General features: G+C 31.2%; 2 protein-coding genes, 1 long non-coding RNA gene and 1 pseudogene across 4 annotated transcripts; 1 reads left to right on the top strand and 3 right to left on the bottom strand.

The window, feature by feature from the left end:
- The first annotated feature begins 4,433 nt into the window (after positions 1 to 4,433).
- LOC120199616 (probable inactive purple acid phosphatase 29) lies at positions 4,434 to 5,965 on the top strand. Its single transcript, XM_039200652.1, has 3 exons — positions 4,434 to 4,799; positions 4,963 to 5,357; positions 5,435 to 5,965. The coding sequence occupies exons 1-3, from the start codon at positions 4,481 to 4,483 to the stop codon at positions 5,900 to 5,902; spliced, it is 1,182 nt and encodes a 393-aa protein (XP_039056583.1). The 5' UTR covers positions 4,434 to 4,480; the 3' UTR covers positions 5,903 to 5,965.
- A 164-nt stretch (positions 5,966 to 6,129) lies between these two features.
- Positions 6,130 to 7,239, bottom strand: LOC120199617 (annotated as a pseudogene).
- Positions 7,240 to 14,028: 6,789 nt separating this feature from the next.
- On the bottom strand, positions 14,029 to 14,648 carry LOC120199395 (auxin-responsive protein SAUR32-like). Its single transcript, XM_039200491.1, has one exon. The coding sequence runs from the start codon at positions 14,441 to 14,443 to the stop codon at positions 14,111 to 14,113; it is 333 nt and encodes a 110-aa protein (XP_039056422.1). The 5' UTR covers positions 14,444 to 14,648; the 3' UTR covers positions 14,029 to 14,110.
- A 5,282-nt stretch (positions 14,649 to 19,930) lies between these two features.
- LOC120199394 lies at positions 19,931 to 21,385 on the bottom strand. 2 transcript variants are annotated; one of them, XR_005523457.1, is made up of 2 exons: positions 20,481 to 21,385; positions 19,931 to 20,377 (listed from the first exon to the last, which is right to left on the bottom strand). It is a non-coding gene; the product is annotated as an uncharacterized LOC120199394 (long non-coding RNA). The 2 variants fall into 2 exon arrangements; XR_005523458.1 differs by having other exon boundaries at positions 19,931 to 20,364.
- Positions 21,386 to 21,608: the final 223 nt, after the last annotated feature.

Below are 21,608 nucleotides of genomic sequence, written 5' to 3'. Positions count from 1 at the left end.
AGGAGAGAATGAGAAAATAAAATTAAAATAAAATTTGAGTGTGTTAGATGAAAAATGAAAGATTCTTATGTATATTAATAAATTATTAAAATTTAGAAGAAAATTATTAGAAAGATATAAGTTAGTTTAAAATAAGCATGAATCAAGTTACCTTAGTAGTTAAATATATAATTATTATTCTTAGAGTTCTAAGGTTCGAGCACCAGTGACTCTATTCGAACGTTTATTGTCAAATAATTGAGAGTCTCTAAAATATATATACTACTACTTATAATCACCTCACATTAATAAAAAAATTATTTGAAATACGTGTAATTTTAAAATTTCATGGTTAGTTGTTTCTACAAATTTTCATTTTTAGTTTTTCAAAATTTGGAAAACATTAAATGAAAATTTATTTTTTAGAAATAAAAATAATGAAAATATGATTGGTATTTAATTTTAAATTAAAGTAAAAAATAATTATTAAATACTTAAATTAAAATATAGTTATTAAAAATTCATGATAAAATTTAACGTGTGAATTATTTAAATATAAAATAATAAAATTGATAAGAAATTTCATAATACAAAATTATTTCAATTTGTATTATGATTATAATGCTAATTCGTATTGTACAACAATTAAATTAAAGGAAAGATCACAAAAAAAATTTTAACATTTTTTTAATAAATTAAAAATTAAAAGTATATTGAATTCTTAATTTTTACTGAAAAATTAAACAAATCTTAAATTTTCAATTAAAATCAACTATGCACTTAAAATATAAAAAAAATTATACTCTTAAACTAGTTAACAAAAATTAACTAAACCCCTTTATAAAATCATCAGTCATATGTGGATTACAACGTGAATATAATGGATCATCACATTAATAAAATAGACTTCCATGTTAATTATCAATTTATCATAGTGATCAACGTTGATCCAAAAATGAAATTAATATAATTAAAAATAATAATAATATTTTAATTTACTGCAAATATAAAAGGTTTAATTATAAAATAAGTGTTTAAACTATACTTCTTTTCATGAATTGGTGCCTAAACTATTTTTTGTATGATCCAAGCGCCTATCGTTACAAACATTACTATTTTAGGTGCCCAGGATGTAACGACCGTTAAATTCCATCATTAAATGACACGTGTTGCCTTCTGGTAATCTTGAAAAAATATTTTTAAAAAATACTTTAAAATATATATTTTAAAAAACCTAAACTTTTCTATTTTACACAAAATACCCCACCATTCATAAAATCTCTTATTTTAATCCCCTTTACTCCGGCCGTCGATCATATCCGATCACTCATCTGTCATCGAACGACCATCTATCCATTGTCGGCCACACAATGTTCGATCATCACCATTGTTATCATCTCAAACCTCAAAATTTCTAAATTCCTAAACTTAAATCTCTAACCCCTAAAACTAATATCCCTTATTCTGGAAGTAAACCTTAATACGGAAATAAAGCTTAATAAGCCATCATCATTGATTAATTTTGAAATTTGAAGAAGAGTGTGTGCTAGGGGAAAAGAAGGGTTTTCGGGCCCCGAGGGGGTGGGACGGGGGCGAAGGGTTTTCGATAAGGATGAGCATAGATCGGGTTTGGGTTAGGTTTCGGCCAACCCGATCCCGCACGAAAATTTTAAATTCTTCACCCAATCCGATCCAAAAAATATATACCATCCGTCCGACCTAATTTTTTGAGATAAAATCTGAACCCGATCCGAACTGACCCAAAATAATAAAAAATATTGTTTTTATTCAATAAAAATAGTGATTTAATTGAAAATAATAATATAGATGGGTATTATTGTAATTATTTCTAAATATATAAGGTAAAATTATATTTTTTCACGGATCATGTCGGGTCGGATATTTTTCACCCTAAACCCGAATCCGACCCAGCCTAAAATAATAATTGGGGGAAATTATTTTAAGAATTTTTCTCTAAAAATAATAATTTTTTACTTTTTTTATAAATAAAATTTTTACAATTATCATAGCCGTGATACATGTTACTTAATGAGGGTTTTTTTAACTGCATGCACCTAAAATAATAATCTTTATAACCTAGATCATTCAAAAAATAACTTAGACACCAATTCGTGGAAAAATAGTATAATTTGAATACTTACTCTGTAATTAAGCCAAAATAAAACAACCTTTAAACTTTCATATAAATTGGCCGAAACCAATTTTAATTTGTCACAGGTTCGATGTGTGAACTCATCTTATATAATTAGTCAACCGAATCTTAGTTGGTATCTTCTAGAGGCTGTAAATTTAGATGCAAATTGTTTCTGGTCTAGTGGTAGAGGAATTGTGTAGCTTAATCCTTTAATTCGGGCTAAAAAGCCCATATAAACTCTTCTAGTTTGAACCCATTTCTTCCAAAATTAATATAACTCGGCAAATAAGGAAATAACTCGGCAAATAAACGCATTCTCTCAGCGCTCAAAAGCAACCTCCCTTTATATAGCAGCCATAGCATCGACTTAAACCTAGGAAGTCCTCGATGTTGATGGATTACTTTCCACACCGGATTTACTCTCTTGGATCGCCATCCTCATGCCATGTTTGTATGCACTTTTAATCGTGAAACGCCGGTGCTTATCTCAATGCCAGCCAGCCACATCCGGATATCCCAGCAGCCGAGGTGAGGTGGTTTTGATTCCTCTAAGTGCAGCTTGACAATAGGTGGAATCAAATTACGAATCACGTTCCATCTCCCTTGGCCATCATCATCAACCATCTACCTAACCGATGTGAAGCTCTGTGAAGGGAGATTTTACTACCAAGATTTGAACCCTTAGGTCCAACAGCGGAGGCTAACCACCACTCCAAAGGATGTTGGCAACCTACCTATATGTTGGTGCTTTTGTGCAAACACGGCAAAGCCAACTGGAGATTTAATTTGTTCAGTAAAATAGTCCATTATTTAAAATAAATCAAATGGATGAATATTTCTTCAATAAAAAAATAGCATAAATAAAAAAAGTAACTTTATTTTCCTGGCACAGGTTACCAGAAGAAAGTTCATCTGTTTACCCATTTTCATTTTCTCTTTGGGTGCATATCTGCAGAAAGAAAAAACATGCAAATCATTCAGATAAACAAAAGTCAAAGATGATCTGACAAGGATATCACACGTAACCAGGAAAATAATGGGGATCGACGAATGAGGAAAAATAATTAAAATGCCTGATCCGTCTGTATCCGATGGGCTGATTTTTTTTTTTTTGCAATAATGAAGTTGAAAAAACATTATTCGAATAGGTACTTTCGGAATTATTTTTTAAAATAAAATGATTACTACAGTATATTTTAAAGATGCATTATAATCTATACTACTCTAATATAAATTTGAGAGAAACGCATAAATTAATGCGTCTTCATATTTTTTTTATTTAAGTTTGAATCATTATTGCACAAAATTGAGAATTCTAAAATTGGGGGAGAGATGCATTGTGATCCGGGGGAGTCGCATGGAACACCATACGACCTTGGGGAGACACTGGAGCCCAGTGCGATTACTGTAACATTCACCCCATTCGAATAAATAATCTCTCGGATGTCCTATTCGAACAATTTTTTTCAAATGCATTATTGCAAAAAAATCACCCCGGTCGATGAGTGGTTGAAATCCATTAATTAAGATGCTAATCGGACATTGGAAAAGAATTTAAACCGATGAATAATAATATTGTTTCTTCTTAAACATTCGTGGATTATGAGCTGGAGTCGTGGAAATTTTTATGCTCAAGGGATCATATTCTCATTAATGGCTGCTAAGTAATGGTTTTTCCTTATCAATTTGATTACTGATCTGCCGTAGTTATCTCATCGGATGAATTTCCAGGCAGCGAGAGTTTGAGACAGTAGCGTTTAACTGAAATTTTCATAAGAACCCACAAATAACTTGGAAAAACTGTTGATTGCTTACACAAGGGTAGATTTGAGTGCTATGGTTTCGGCATTAAGTGCAGCCGTATATGTGGTAGGAACAAAATTTACTATTGCATTCATTGCATGTTGTACTATTTCTGGAAGCCCAATGGTGCTGTTTCATCTCCTTTTGAAGATGATTTTCTCTCTCTCTCTCTCTGTTTATTTAAAGAAAACAATATTTGCTCGACTTTAACTTAACACTAAGAATAATTGGTTGTTAGCCTCAAGTGATGTAATTTCTTTCTGGAAATTTTGGAACATAAATTAGTAAAATTTAGCCTTAAAAAGAATAAGCAGTCGCAGTTGCTATATTAAATGCTTTTGAAATCGATTGACAGATGCTGTCGACTTTCTCTGGGTATCTGCCAAAACATTCACTTGGAATATCCACGTGCACAAAATGACGGGAAAAAAAGCAGATTTTTAGTGAAGATAAGAAGCAATTATGTATACTGAACCTCTCCCTTAGTTTGATACGAAACGTTAAACCCAACAAGGGGGAACCCTGTCAGTTAATATCAACAACATGGAACTTTTCGTTTCTCTTCCTTTCCACGGTTTTGTGGTCACCACGGCCGTGCTTTTGCTTTGTTTTGTACCCATTAACGTCTCGGCCGTCGCCAGCCGACGACCTCCGCAGCTGCAGCTATCTCAGAAGCTGAGGTTCGATCAGAACGGGGAGTTTAAGATACTGCAAGTGGCGGATATGCACTTTGCTGATGGTAAAACAACGCCGTGTTTGGATGTGTTGCCTAGTCAGGTTCATGGATGCTCTGACCTCAACACTAGCTCCTTTATCCAGCGCATGATTCAAGCCGAGAAACCAAATTTAATCGTTTTCACCGGTAAACCAGTAAACCCTTTTCGTATTATTTGAGTATAGTGAGCTTACTTGCAACAAAACGGTTTAATTATTCCTTTCTATCTTTTAAAGGCATAAGATAATAGAATGATATTTTCTAAGTATGTGTATGGTGATTTGTAAATTCACTCTTGCGTGTGTTTTAGGAGACAACATCTTTGGATTTGATGCCAAAGATTCAACCAAATCACTGAATGCAGCATTTGCCCCTGCAATTGCTGCAAAAATTCCATGGGCTGCTGTTTTGGGGAACCATGACCAGGAAGGCACCTTATCAAGGGAAGGGGTTATGAAACACATAGTTGGATTGAAGCATACTGTGTCTCAATTCAATCCTTCTGAAGCACATATCATCGATGGTTTCGGCAATTATAACGTGGAGGTCGGCGGGGCTGAAGTGTCTGGTTTGGCAAACAAATCAGTTCTCAATATCTACTTCCTCGACAGCGGGGATTACTCCACGGTTCCGGATATCCCTGGCTATGGTTGGATTAAACCCTCTCAGCAGTTTTGGTTTCAAAGCACTTCTGCAAAGCTTCAGGTAAGAACCTCATTATACATGATTGGGGGCCATTTCATAGGTGAATAGCAAGTTTAGCAATTATGTTTGTATGGCAGAGAGCACACATGAGGCCACCAATGGCTCAAAAATCATCTGCACCAGGGCTTGTTTATTTCCACATCCCACTGCCCGAATTCGCTAGTTTCGACTCATCTAACTACACGGGGGTGAGACAGGAAGGGATTAGTTCTGCTTCCATAAACTCGGGCTTCTTCACGACTATGGTAGAAGCAGGCGATGTGAAGGCAGTTTTTACAGGCCATGATCACCTCAACGATTTCTGTGGCCAATTGACCGGTATACAACTGTGTTATGCTGGGGGGTTTGGGTACCATGCCTATGGGAAAGCTGGATGGTCCAGGAGAGCCAGGGTGGTGGTGGCGTCTTTAGAGAAGACGGTGAAAGGAGATTGGGGGGCGGTTAAGTCGATCAAGACATGGAAGCGCCTTGATGATCGATATCTCACTGCCGTTGATGGCCAAGTCCTCTGGAGCAAGAACTCAGCTGGTAAAAGACGTAACTAATTTTGGGTTTTATATCTGCATGTAAACATCTCTAAAGACGTATAAAAGTAGTTGTGGTTTTTTATATGACATTTCTATACTATCCTAAATTCCTAATAAAGGTATAAATACTTAAATTATAGTACATGAAACTCAATCCAATTCAATCTGTAATAAGATACAATCAACTGATTCGTTCTACAACGAGGTAATGCTGTTGGTTGATACGTTTGGCCTTTCTATACAAGTTTGAATCTTTGATCAGACCTTCGAACCTCAACCATCTAAACTCTTGTCGACTAATTCTATGGCTAATGGTAACGAGACAAATCTTTCGCAGATGAAGTCGATCGATGAGAAACCCTCACTTATCTACCATACAAATCACTTCAATCTCACCGATGCCATTGCGCAATTCGTATGCATAACTTGTTGAGTCCATGAAGGCAAATTAATACCAGTATCCCCCCAAAAGTAGCAGCCCGGAGCAGTGGTTGTTCCGGGGGAGAGTAGGCTACCAAATAAATGCAATCTTTGGTGATCAAGATCCAAGCTAAACACTCCAACAGGGACTTGACAGCTGAGGAAAGCCCTTTGTTCTCTGTTGACAGCCTGCAAATAATTCTTAAACACAAAGCTCCCATGACACAAAACGTTGTAACCGAAATCCCCGATATGCGATCAACTTCCCTCCCGCAACTAAAACCTTTTTACGACACACGCAAGACAGGCACTCACCGGAAAATGTCGAAAATGCTAAAGCATCAATGCCTGTGTAGTAAGGAAGGATGATCGAATCCAGGTACACACTCGCATGCAAAATCCCTGAAATGGTGGAAGCTTCCAAAAACGCATACCTAGGGTCCTTGTCGACTCCAGTGTCAAATGTGAGAGATGAAATTTGAACCAGTTGAAGAATGGCCGGAGCAATGCACGAGAGAGGGTACAATGTGTTGACTCGTAAGCCCTTGGCAAGTGCCAATAGGATCAGGGGGAGTAACAGTGGACCTGAAGGCAGCAACAATCTCTTGGACTGACTTAGACAAGGCCGCCCTCTTTTTGATATATCCATCAACATGATGATTAGTGTGGGCAGATATGAAACAGTCGAAAGGAGAAGAACGAGAACATCGACGATCGACGGATAATTCCCAGGATAAACGCTGTCGCAGAAGTAATGAAAGGGACAGTTGATCGGATCCAGAGTTTCTTCCACTTGCCATCTGGTGCATTTGAAGAAGGTCATGCGGATATCTTCAAGGTTCCATTCAGGTTGAAGCGCTGGATGCAGAACTTGCGTCTCCATTATGTTGTTTGCATTCCAATTTTTTTTTCGTTTCTTTTACAGGGACTTTATTTTATATGACTTGAAGTAAAAGCAAAATGCGGTAGGAAAATAGATCCTCCGTCTGTTGAAACGCTGAAGTTCCATCTTTTTTTATTGGTGAATCATACTTGCAGTAAGTCCAATGTAATATTTTCTTATAATCATATCGTCAATATGATAAATAATAGATGGATTGGTCATAATTTGGAATAATACAATCTACTTGTAGAGGAAGGTTGGTAAGGGTGCGTATTCATCAGCTGCAATGGATGAGAAACTCTGAAGCAACTTGGTCGTCAAGAAATGCTGTTGACTGATCGCTACTGGTGACCCATAAAAAAAATACTACACCTTGAGCTCCGATGTTAACTATTTTTCTTATTCAAAAGAATAGTTTTAAGAAGACACTACGGTGGTGTTTGATTCGTTAGAATGTTTCTGACGGAATTGAATATGTGAAGGAATTGAAATCTGTCAGGAATTGGAATCTAATTCTATATTCTGTTTGGTTGGCAGGAAATTGAATTGGAATCCAATTCCATATTCTGTTTGGTTCGCAGACATGTCAGATGAATTTGATTTCAATAATATAAAATGACAGAATTACCCTTCTTGTTTTTTTTTGCTTAATCTTAGTTTGTTTTATAAATTATATGTAGCAATATATTATAAAAATTTAAAAAATATTAAATATTAATTTTATTGATTGATTATTCATTTCAATAAATTATAAAAATCATGCTAATAAATATCACAAGTTAAAATCATCCCAATTAGGGATGTCCATGGGTCGGGTTGGGTCGGGTTTTGGTCCAGCCGACCCGACCCGAGAACAAGGGAACCCATCCGAGACCCGACCCAACCAAAATAAAGTTTCACCTGACTCAACCCAAATATATGAATTAGAAATCCGACCCGACCCAAAATAAAAAAAATATTTTTATTCAATAAAAACATTGACTTAATTAAAAAATATATATATAGAGGGGTATTATTGTAATTATTCCTAAATATATAAGGTAAAATTATATATTTTTTTGGTCGGGTCAGGTCGGGTATTTTTCACTCTAAACCCGAACTCGACCCAACCCGAATATCATACTTAAAAAAAACCGACCCGACCAAAATAAAGTTTCACCCGACCCGACCCGAATATATGAATTAGAAACCCGACCCGAAATAATAAAAAAATATTTTTATTCAATAAAAACAGTGACTTAATTGGAAAAATTATATATAGAGGGATATTATTGTAATTATTCCTAAATATATAAGGTAAAATTATATATATTTTCGGGTCGGATATTTTTCACCCTAAACCTGAAATCGACCCGACCCGAATATCACACTTAAAAAAACCGACCCGACCCGACTAAAATAAAGTTTCACCCGACCCGAAATAATAAAAAATATTTTTATTCAATATATGAATAAATTACCAAAAGATTGATGAGGGTAGTATGATCAAATTTCAATTAGATTTCAATTCCCCCTAATTCCAATAGATTTTTGCGAACCAAACGCCACCTAAAACAGTTTTTTGAACTTTAATGGACTCTGCCTTCATCCAAAGGTTACATTGTTAGTCAATTCTAACACTTCCGTTTAGAAGGGATATAACCTAAGACTAAGTTAAGAGCGATTTAAATTTTAGAGGTTGGTTCAATTTAGAATATTATTGTTTGATTAATAAAAACATTTTTATTTTAACTTTAATTACAGAAATAAATAAAAAGAAAGTAAATACTATTATTCTTTTAGCAAAAATGGTCAAAAAAAAGTATTTTAAATTCTAAATTGTTTATTAAATTATGACAAAAATGTACAACGTGAGACAAGCCATCCTCAACTAAAATAATAAAAAGAAAGTAAATACTATTATTCTTTTAGCAAAAATGGTCAAAAAAAAGTATTTTAAATTCTAAATTGTTTATTAAATTATGACAAAAATGTACAACGTGAGACAAGCCATCCTCAACTATAATTATATCAAAGGCTAAATTATGCGTTTAGCACTAAAACTATCAGTTTTTGTCTGTTTTAGTATCTAAACTTTTGATTTTTTTTCTTCAAAATCATACCTAAAGTTTAGTTTTTGTTTCATTTTGTACCTCGTTCAAAATTTATCGTTAAATTTTGTGAAAAAATTGAAAGATTAGGTACTAAAATAGACCAAAGTTAATAATCTACGTACTAAATGCGTTAAGTTTTTAATAACAGGTACTAAAATAAAACAAAAACTAAACGTTAGATATGATTTTAAAAATATTAACAATTTAGTACTAAAATAAACCAAAACTAATAATTTAAGTACTACGTGTAATTTATTCTAAATAAAATTCATAGAAGTTATTATGGTTTAACATAATTTAATACTTAAAAAAAATCGTGAACAAGAGCTAAAGATCTCCCCAAAAGTCGTTATGACTTTCTCAAGGACCAAACTATACTAAACTCGTCTAAATGCATAGACCACTTCTTATTTTTCTTTTCCATAGACCACATTTTATAAAATTAAAGACGATTTTATTCTACATTGTATGTTTTATAATAATTTGTATAGAATCATGTACTAATTTTTTAAAAGACGAGATTACTTATTAATTTGAATAAAATAATAAACCGACATTTTACCATAATTTGTATATTAAATTTTAATTTTAAAATTAAAATTAAACCCAAATTTTAAATATATATTCGTCCTGTAAAAAATAACACTCAACTTCCCTCCTTACATAATATCACATTTTAATATATAAAAATATTTAACAATAAAATAGTACTTCAATTTAGTTAGTGGTGTGATGCTATTTTAAAATTAAAAAGTTGAGGTATTAAAATGAATGAAAACTGATAGTTTATGTATTAAACGCGTAATTTACCTTAAAATTTATTTATGTTTTTAAGGATTTATGATAAAAAATATTTAAAGTATATTATTTAATTTCTAGGGTAAATTACGCGTTTAGCACCTAAACTTTTAATTTTTTCAAAAGTATCTATATTTTAGTTTTTGTTTCATTTTAGTACTCCGTTCAAAATTTAACGTTAAGTTTTAAAAAATTTGAAAGTTTAGGTACTAAAACGAACTAAAACTGATAATTTAGATACTACCAGCGATAAGTTTTTTTAATGGTGGGGGTACTAAAATGATACAAAAACTAAATGTTAGGCATGGTTTTGAAAATTTTATATGTTTAGGTACTAAAACGGACAAAAGCTGATAGTTTAGGTACTAGATGTTTAGTTTACCATTATTTTTATTTTAAGTATCTAAAATATCTATTAGTCAAAGTAAATATTTAAAGTTAGTTTTTTTTTATCAAAATAGGTATTTAGAATATTTTTTGGTCAAAATAGATACCTAAGGTATTCTATTTATTTCATTCAAGTACCTAAAATATTCAATTAGGTTTAGTTTTAATTATATTTAGTATTATATATAAAATTCATTATATTTCATTTAATATTAAATAAAAAAGTTAATTAAGGAAAACAAAAAAAATTATAATGTTAAATAAAAGTTTAAATTAAATTAAAATAATTATATTTAATTAAAATATTAAATTAGCCAACTTATTTCTTTTTATAGTAAAGTATGTATTTAATTATATAATTATGCCAAAGTTTACAGCACGAGACACACAACTAAGCTTTGTTTAAGGAGAATTACATCATAGTAAACTTTATAAACGTCTATGCATGAACTGATCTTCTATGTGAATTAACCTTCAAAATATAATTTTATTAAAAATAAATAAAGTTCTGCTCAGTTATACTATGTCTTTCATCCCTTAAAGTCAGGCCATGATGAAAATATTACAGTAGCTTAATAATGCTACCATATATCCTGCCATGCCAAGAAAGCTAGGTCTGATGCGCTGTTACTTTTTTTTTTTTTTAAATTATTACTATACAAATACAACAGTGACGATGAAGATGTTCGCCATAAGAAAGTATCATGATATGCTTCACCGCATGAGGTTGACCTTTTATTTAAATTATAGTGGTGATCGCGTTTTCAGTTGCATTACGTTAATTATTATATAATTTTAAACGATACTGTTACTGTTATATAGCAACGGTTATTTCGATAGCGGACTACTATTTAAATCCCTGCTAGAAGCTGGATAAACTTTGCTCCAAACCATGCAGTATCAACATCATGAGGAGGAGAAATGCGTTTTGTTCCATTCGCTACAGAAGGAGAAAGTTTTTTGTGCGTAAAATCTTGCTATTTTTTTAAAAAAAAATGTTTATTCATGAATTTTCTATACTTAAGTTAAAATTATTTCTTTCTCATGAACCCGGTTAGTTCAAGAAATCATGAAAATGATATAGAATAAGGAATAGCATTGAAAATAATTAAAACCTAATTTTTATATAAAGTTAAGGGATTTAGGATATTTTAATAATGAAATCAAACATTAGATATTAAAAAATTAAAAATTTAAGAGATAATTCAGTCAAATAAATATGCTTTAAGGGCAAATTAATAGTTCATTATGTAAAATAAATATGATCAGTAAAGCTGACAAGCAACAATTGATTCTCTAATAAATTGATATTTTGCTGAATGAAACAAAAACAGTTATTCTCGGTTTGATTATGGACTAATTAGACAATAAATTAATGCATATGCTTTTAATAGTAAAGAGACGTCAGCTATATCAATTAAATATCACTTTCATTTTAGGAAAGAATAGTCCATTACTAGGTATTTTTTAACTGCAAGTGGAGTAAAATGTTGATTAAGATAACATTTTTACAACCCACCAATTTGGTGATTAAAAAGTACATTATTAGGCATTTTCTAAGTAAAAATGTTAAGGATTTATCTTAAAATAGAAAATATTTAACAAACTACGTTAATAAAATATGATTAACAAAATTGAAAAAATGATGGTCAAAATGAAAAAGGGGCAATAGTTAGGCGGTCACCGGTATAATTTACCCTTTATTTTAAATTATTCATCTTTAAATTTTTAACTAATTTATAATTATAATTTGAGCCCTCTAGATTTTTAAATTTTTATAAATTAAATTAATATGCTCAATTGCTCATAGTTAGTAGTGCTCATCGGTGTTTGCCGAACGTCGTAGAATTTTTCAATTTAAATTTTGTTAGGTCTAATTTGAAAAGTTCACATATTTGTTTAATGATGAGTGAAAAGAAATGAGAATTTGTGATAAAGAATTCTAATAGAAAAGTTTACGGTAGAGACTAAATCATCTAATTTGTGATTTAGGATCGTTAGATGAATGAAAATAGACGGTTAAGATTGACAGTAGAAAATAAAAATTATATTCACAAAAAAAAAAGATAATTTTAACCGTCTATTTTCACTCATCCAACGATTCTCAATCAATGTAAAACTTTTTAATTTTACATTGTATAATTGAATTTAACCCTATTTATCTTGTTCAATTACGTAATGAAAGAATAAGAATATTAATATTTGATTTACTCTTTATAATGATGACTATAAAATATGATAATATTTCGTAATTAGATCACATCACCGAAATTTCGTTGAGATAAATGAAGATGTAAACAATTCTCACACAAATGGATTTTAATGATACTCTTTCAGGATATGATAAGATGTGTATTACAGATAATTTTTTTTATAAATACAATTACATAAAACAAAAATTTTATATATTGTGCTATACATTCAGTTAACATTGATGTATAATTTTAATATTTATCATTATTATATAAACAGTGAATCCAATCCATGCTTAATTTTTTTAAAAATAAAAATCAATCTGCAGCCTAATCCAACCCATGTAGATAGTTTCATCGCATATTCAAGAGATCATTTTATTTCTGTTCTTCTTCCCTAGAAAACATTCTGTTGAATTGGACATCATCTGCCATCAAGGTGATATAGCACAGTCAACCAGAGCAGATTCGGTTGAAGGAAGTAATTTCGTAAGTTCGATGCAGTCTTCTTCGGTGTTGCAGTAGAAAATAATTTATTATTTTCTAATATTTGTATAAGCGTTCAATTTTTTGCCAATATTTTTTTTCTAACATTTTCTATTAAATACATTACATAAATCTGTACACTCCAAAATGATACAAAACTGTCTTTGTCTGTGTCCGGTGTGAATAAAGAGTCATGTCCGCCCCAAAAAACCTCGGTATCAACGGGCAGTTCCATATGAACATGCCAACACGCCTAACAAAAATCATCCGACTTTGTTGACTCTTTCGATACATGTGTGGTCCAAATAAGAAAAAACGAACAGTCACACACGTTCAGGTTTGATTCAGAATTTGTCTTTAAGAAATCTAAATTAACTCTTACTCGTATTGCATGAAACGCAGGCGATACAGGCATGCAGCCTTTCTCCCGTTTCGAAGAACTCAGCCATTTCATATTTCGTAAATCATTGTCGATGGTCCATACTCATTTTCACACCTTTCTTCTACATAACTATGAACCAAAAAAAAAAAAAAACCTAACTAAGAGAAGAGCCATCGTCTATTTGTGATGATGTCAAAATGCATTCATATCTCTTTAACCACTGAAATCATTTGTATCTTAAATAAGAAGAAAGGAAAAAAAGGCATTTACTTTATTGCTTTTTTTTCCATTACGGTTGCTAGGTGCTAACAAAGTAACCAAAGTGACTGCAATCTCAAGCAACTTTTGTCGCCGTTATCGTTTCACTTTGCATCGTCTAAGGGTAAAGGGCCTACCAAGAAACAGGGGGAAAAAAGCAAGAGAAAACAAACTCGAAGAAGAAATTAAACACTTCCCAGATTTACAAAACCAGGAAAAATAAAGATGAAAATATCATATTAGAAATTAAAAATTATGATCATGGTTTCTGGCCGCCCTTGCTTGGCACTTATTAGAAGAAAACCATAAAACTAAATAAATCAAACCCTAAAACATTCGACATGATGAAGGGGACTTTTCCCTATCGATCAAGCACCGTACATTCCTAAACTCTTCAACGTGACAAGGGATAGTGATGGTCCCCTTCTGGTCGAACCCGTACTCTTCCTCTGCTTCCTTCAACAGCCGAATGAACAAAGGGTGATTGAAGTACATAACAGGCACCACAAATCTCTGTTGCTCCTCTCCTTGTGAACCAACCTTGATTGCCAAACACCCTCTCGGGACATCCCTCGTTTGTATCTTCCCCTGATGATGATGATGATGAAGGTGCGGTAGGTGTAAATGAAAGTTCCTCGAACTTTTCTCTCCACTGCCCATTTCTCCCACAATTACAAACAACAAAAAATAATTATCATAAAAGAGAGGATAAAAAAGGTTAAGGTCAAGGGTCCTTTGCAATGGGTTGTTCGAGGATAGTGAGTGAAGAGTATCCGAGAAACTTTGGGACGTTATTCATGGTAATGTAAAACTTTCACCAACCGGAAGTTAGAGGAAGTTAAATATATAGGGAAAAGGTGAAGGGAGGTTTATCTGATGCGGAAAGCACTGGGGTTTTGTGGATAAAGTTGTTTCCAAGACGGTTGATTTAAAGGGAATTAGTTGATGATGATAAAGGGATTTGGAGAAGATTGATTAGTTTATCGTTGTAATGAACGCAATGGCGTAGGAATGGTAAACAGTGGTTAGCGAGAGGCACACGCCGAAGGTGAATGGTGGGTGAGGTATAGTCCAAACACCACAGGCAAGATGTCGTTTTGAATATACAATACATTTGACTAAATTACAAATTTTATCACTCACCTTTCTTTTCACTCCTATTATGATCACTAAAATTTAAAAAATATAATTTACTCACTGAACTTTCAATTTGCTCATATTTTACTCGCTCAATGTTAAATCATGAATGAAAGGGTAACACAACAATCTATTTTTTAGGAAGGTTACATGTTAATCATGTGTGCTGATGTAGTCCAACGGACTATTTTTGTTGACATGGAATCAATGAATCATCCAAGCTATTTTCTCTCTATTTTTCTTTTATTTTATAATCATGTAAAGATGAAAATTTTATAATTTCATCCATGAGTCACATTGGCATTGCAATTACCATTCTTTGATGTTTTCTCCAAACACTCAAGTACCGACGAACTTGCCGCATTGTCTTTTACCATTATGTTAATTTATATTTTACCTAAATCACTTTAAAACTTCTACCCTAAACTCAAAACTCATCAAATCCAAAAAAAAACTTTGGTATATAATATACATCATCTAATCAATATGTAATTAAGGTATATAACTCTCTTCCTCCTTCTTTACCTCCTCATTGGGATTTTGAAGAAAATACTTCATCGTTAAGAAATCAAAAGGGATTCGAAACTAAATTTTTTTTTACAAAAAATGAAGTTTTGGGGTCATTTCTTAAAGGAAAGTGGCATGTCATAGCATTATTAAGTATTTAATGATAGAGTGGTTAAAATATGAACATATCGAAAGTTCAGTGAGTAATTTAAAAAATTTTAAACCTTAGTAACCAAAGTAGGAATGAGAAGTAAATTGAGTGATAAAATTTATGATTTACCCAATACATTTTTAGATAAGAATTGTTAGAAATCAGATTGAGGATTAGTATCAACCAAACACTTAAGAGATAATTTGGTTATAACTATATAATATTATATCTCTGCACTAATTTTTTTATTTCTTTTACTTTTGTCAATTTAATATTTTTCTTGACTAAAATTGAAGTCTAATTTAAAATAAAAATCTCAATCTCTTACTAATGAAGTTGTAAATTTCATATCTTGAAACTGTAATTATTGTACTTATGATTTATTTATTAAAAGTTAAGGGCCAAAATGGGAATCAGGTCATATTTTAAGGGCCAATTTTTCTATTAAAACTTAATATTTACAAATATACTTTTTGAATGTTTAGATACAAAAAGTGTTTAATATGTCTATTAAGTACTGAATTTGGTAACTTTTCACTACGCGAGTCATTATGATCGAATAGACTACACTAGTGCTTTTGCAGTCAACTTGAAGATTCATTCTTCAGATAGCATCGAAATGAATATTTCAAGAAATATTTGGGCTTGATAATACCTTTGTAATCGTGTTTTTAGCCCGGATACCGGGTTTTTTTATTTAGCTCACTAGGGCATTTGGTTTTTATTTCGGATCTATGACATTTTTATAACATTCATAAAATTTATATAGTTGAGATTATGATTTAAAAAAATATTTTTTATTAAAACTCATCACATCGAAATTATAAGATCTAATAAAAAATCTATTTAGGTAAAAAGTTAGAATACAAAAATATTTTTTTATTAAAACTCACCACCTCAATGTGATGAGATTCAAGTCACTATAAAAAACGCTATAAATCCCATAATAAACTTCTAGTTGCCCTAATTTGGACCTGGTGATTTTTAAACAAATATTGGGTTTTAAGCAAGTTTTAGGGTTCTCCTCACTATTTTTGTGATATTTGGTTGGAAAATTCTACGACGCTTGACGAGTACGACGAGCATCATTAATGATGAGCACAATTAATTTAATTTATAAAAAATTAAATTTTTAAAGGACTCAACATATATTATAAATTAGTTAAAAATTTAAAGGTAAATTATTTAAAATAAAAGGTAAACTATATCAATGACCACCTAACTATTGTCCCTTTTTAATTTGACCACTGTTTTTGAATTTTTGTCAATTAGGCCACTCAACTATTTAAATGCATTCAATTAAGTCATTTTTCGTTAATATTTAACAGAAAACTGATGTGTGAATTAATATATTTGATATTATTACACATTTGGTCCATGTTTCTTATATATTCTATCAATTTGGTTCCTAATAATTTTAAAACTCAAAATTTAATCCAAAACAATTAGATTTTACTTATAATCCGATAAATTAGTTAAAATTAAAGTTATAATACTTGGATAGTTGAGTAATAAAATAAAAGTAATTACAAAATAAAATAAAACATCTAATTTAAACTCCTAGAATCATTGAAAGATATAATTTAAACACATGAATTTGTCACACTAATTGTCTTGCGTGTATCAATATAAAATATAACATTTTAAGCTAAAAAACGAAGAACATGGAGAAATGTTGGCAGGTTTCATCACAAAACATTGACATGTTTATTTTAGTTTATTATTAGAAATAATAAAAGATGATAATGTGAAAAGAAAAATTATATTGGCTGACATTAAATTGGATTCCTCTCCAATTAACTACTTTGGCCAAATTGATAGAATATATAAGTAAAATAAATTAAATGTCTAATTATATCAAATATTTTAGCTGTCACATAAGTTTTTCTGTTAAATATTATAACAACAAGTGGTTTTATTGAATGCATTTAAATAGTACTTGAGTGATCTGATTGACAAAATTTTAAAAATGTTGATCAAAATAAAAAGGGACAATAATTAGGTGGTTATCGGTATAGTTTATTTTTTATTTTCAATAATTAACATTTAAAATTTTAATAAATTTATAGTTATACGTTGAGTCTTTAGAATTTTAACGTTTTAAAAATTAATTTATCGGTGCTTATCATTGGTGGTGAGCATCACCGCTGGTGGGAGAAGAATAATCCTTAGATTTATTACCTAAAAGTTAATGAAGAGTTTACTAATGTTACAAATTTGGGAGACCAAATTAAATCCAGTTTGTTTTAAGGTCGTTTTGTCTGAAAAAACTGCGTAATAATCTGGAGAGGTCAAAGGTGAAGCTTTCTGCGTGATAATCTAGAGATGTCAAAGGTGAATCTTTCTTTCACACCATTCGGCTTTCAGTGAGTTGATTACTAAATTAAGCAGTTGTGTGATTCGACATACAACATCGACAAATGTAAAAAGAATCCATTTTTATGACAAAATTAGATCAACAAGCAGGGTTTACTTGCAGACGGAAACCAGGAGATGGTCGACAGATTTATGGCAGGTTAGAAGTGAAAACTAAATGGTGATATGATTTCATATTAGCTCCATTAAAAAACATATTTTTGACAGGTAGAGTGACATGAATTTTGATATCTGTTAAATTCGTAAGATTGAGTTTGACCAAGGATAGAGAGGTAGGTTAGGACAGTTTACACTTAAAAATTTAAAATTATCTTATATGTATTTTTATTAAAAATTTATTTTCGTTTCTTCTAAAATTTTAATTTACCATCTAACATAAAATTGTGTTCGTTTTTAAGCTTGACGAATGAAAAAACATGTTTAGAGGTTAAGAAAGATCGAGTTTTGGAGACAGCTACGATTGATGGAACACAATGGCAGAAGTGGCTGACATTAACAAAGATTTGGGTGTTGGATGTTCTGGATTTTGTTTTAAAAACTTTTTTTTCTCTTTTGGATAACTTGTTTTGAAGAACATGAACTGAATACAAGAGGCAAATAGAAATACAAGGGATGGGTAAGGAAGGAATTACGACCGTATGAACCTGATTTTCATATAGTTCAACCATCATCTCTAAATATTATTATATTAAAACAGGTTAAAGATAATATTTTTGAATTTTACATTGATTTAAAATAATTAAATGAGGTAATGACTCTGATTAGAAAAATGAAAAGTAATTTTTACGGGAAGAAATGCTTAATTTCAGTAATCATTTTACATTTATGCAATGATCTAAAATAGTGTATACTTTTAAATTTTTTATATTGGATAGGTGAAACCTGTGTTATTAAAATAAATTATTATTTTTTTTTTAATTAATTTCTTATTAAATATTAAAATTTCCAATTATATTAAACTATAAATATTTTTTGGTGAAAATTAAACTGTAAATATTTAATATATTTAAAAATTTATTTAATGATTTAGTATAGTTATATTTCATATTATTATATGCAAATATTTTGTATTTATAAATGAGATACGATCTATTTACATTTGTATAAATTTTAGTTTTACATTATTTTAACATCGTTTAATAATTAAATATGAATGGATGTAATTATATTTTTATTTTTTTATTTTTTTTGTATAAATCCCTTTATCTTCTAATGTTAATCCCAATTTTTAATTTTTACTTATTCAATAATATTAAAAAGTATATGTATATATATATATATATATAATTTTACATTGATCCTACCTCTTTATAAATAGAGTATATTACTATATTATTTGATACAGTCAATATACTTGTATTCTATTAATAAAGAAATTTAATAGTTCAATTTCTATATCTATTTTTTTACTTATTCCTTAATATAATTTCAACCAACCAAACAAAATAATATTATTCCTCATCTATTTAATTCAATCAATCAAGCAATATAAACACGAACCGAGTGATCTCAGTAAACAAAAGCATTGTTGTTATTCCTGGAAGTCTCGGGTTTGAGTACCAGAAATATTAGTAGTGTGAGCGTTAAGTGTCAAATAGTTGAGAGTTATCTTTGAACAAATAATTCGTTGTGCTTACTTCATATTAATAAAAAAATCAAACAATATAATATTTATACAATTATTTATTATCATTATTTTTCATCTTTTTGCAAAGGTTAAAAGGATCCCGGAACGCGGTTCTTTAGGGCACAAAGCACTGTTTTTAGAACATTATGGAGAGAATAAGTAAGGGAAAGAAAGACCAATAGGACGTATCTAAGATCAGGTGATTAAAACTAGATACAGAAACATTAATTGTTTTAAATAAATTTTCTTTTGAAATTTTGGAAACTTTAATAGTTCTTTTTTAAAATTATATATCATCATTTATCTATAAAAATAAAATAAAATAATTATATACTTGAAAGGAAAGAAGTGAGAAGGAAAACAAGTGGGATAAATAACGTGACATATAATCTAAAGCCTGTCAATCTTTCTAATCAACTCTTCCTTCATGTGTTCTGTTCCTCGTCCTCCATGAGTAGAGCAAATTCCAAATTATGTAAAATTTGATGTAAACTGATCTTCACACCTCGCTTTTTGCTCCCTAATTCCAAAATATGACCAAAAGAAAGCACTAACATTGGGAGAATCTCCTTTCTTTCAAATGATAATCACTCATTTGCTAATTAAAATGCCTGCGCTTTGCTGCTCAAAGCACCTCAACCCTGTTTGCAAGAAGCAGCAAGACGATTCAAACCCTGACCCTGGTTTTCAACGTTCTAGGGTTTTTAGATTGAGATGCCATGGGTGTTCATTTACATTGAGTGAAAGCTCCATTACTCATTTTAGCTATGGCTGGCTGGCTGGCTGTATATAGAAACTACAATATAATAAATATACTGAGATATACAGAACTAAGGTATTTCATTTCCATGGGACTTTCAAACTGTTAAAGCAAGGGAGAGTCTTTCATTTGCATTTACCTTTGGTCCTGTACCCAGGCGAAGCATCGTGCAAAAAGGATTCATTTTGAGGAAGATCTAACAAAGCTCTCCATCTTGAAACCCTAGAGAGATGAAAAAGAAGGGAAAAAATTCCAAAGCTCAAAGTTAGATCTAACAACAGCTGAAAGAGGCAGATCTGATACAGGAAGCATCATGATGAACCAGAAAGGAAGCGTTAGGACTGACAAAAAACAATATCATAACCTCACAGAAAAAAAAGAGAGTAATGATGAAACCTTTTTTCCATATGATAGAAAAGAGAATTGGTCAAACCCCTTATCATTACACCAATCTGCAACTAAAATAAAAACCCTTTTTGCTCTGAAAAAAACAAAACACCCAATGATCTAAAACCTCCAATTCTTGCCATAACAGGCAAAGAAAAACACCCAAAATGATCACTCAAGCTAAAAATCAAACCTTTTTCTCATGATCTATACAGCCTTTGTTGGGATGTTCGAAATAGGAGTAGTAATTGGGGGGAATGAAGCCTGGTCCGACGGCGCTGCCACAAACTCAAATCCCTTGCACAACAACAACAAGATCCATAAGAACAAACTAAAATTTGATTCACAGAAACATCCTCGAGCCAGACAACATTCCCCTCAAAGAGAAACCCCTTTAGAACATCCAGATCAAACCTATATTTCAAAAGAAACTCTTTTTTAAAGTGCTTTGTGTGTGTGTCTCTGATTCTCTTATCTCTATAATCCATATCCCCACACGAGACTCGCCTTCGTTCAAGGGGGGCGGGGAGACAGAGACAAGAGAAGATAGACAAAGTTGAGAGTGATCATGTGATGATGATGAAGATGAAGTGAATTTAGGGTGAGAAAAAGTAGGGGGTTAAAGATGAGTAAAAGGGAGTGGAAAGCCAACGTTAAAAAAAAAGACAAAAACATAGCTGCAGAATCGACCGACCCTACCAGTTGTTTTTCTAAGTTCCATAAATGACATGCTCTCTACTCTCTCTCTACTTTGTGTGTTACCAAATGTACCAGAGATCTTGTTTTCCAACCGTTGGATTCTTTTTGATGTAATGATTAAGAAGTTGATTGATGAAATGAGCGCCTTGCATTGGAACGAAACCCACAATTAGATTTAGGG

This window comes from Hibiscus syriacus, unplaced genomic scaffold (genome assembly GCF_006381635.1).
Source record: "Hibiscus syriacus cultivar Baekdansim isolate YM2019G1 unplaced genomic scaffold, ASM638163v2 tig00005459_pilon, whole genome shotgun sequence".
Lineage (NCBI taxonomy): Eukaryota > Viridiplantae > Streptophyta > Magnoliopsida > Malvales > Malvaceae > Hibiscus > Hibiscus syriacus.
The sequence above is the reverse complement of the archived record's forward strand: the minus strand, read 5'-3'. Positions and strand labels throughout refer to the sequence as shown.

Bases quoted from the DNA above. Each gene is read 5' to 3' on its own strand.
- LOC120199395 (XM_039200491.1), bottom strand. From the start codon at position 14,443: ATGGGCAGTGGAGAGAAAAGTTCGAGGAACTTTCATTTACACCTACCG.
- LOC120199616 (XM_039200652.1), top strand. From the start codon at position 4,481: ATGGAACTTTTCGTTTCTCTTCCTTTCCACGGTTTTGTGGTCACCACG. The intron at 4,800-4,962 runs GTAAACCAGTAA...CGTGTGTTTTAG, and splicing joins AAATTTAATCGTTTTCACCG to GAGACAACATCTTTGGATTT. The intron at 5,358-5,434 runs GTAAGAACCTCA...TTTGTATGGCAG, and splicing joins GCACTTCTGCAAAGCTTCAG to AGAGCACACATGAGGCCACC.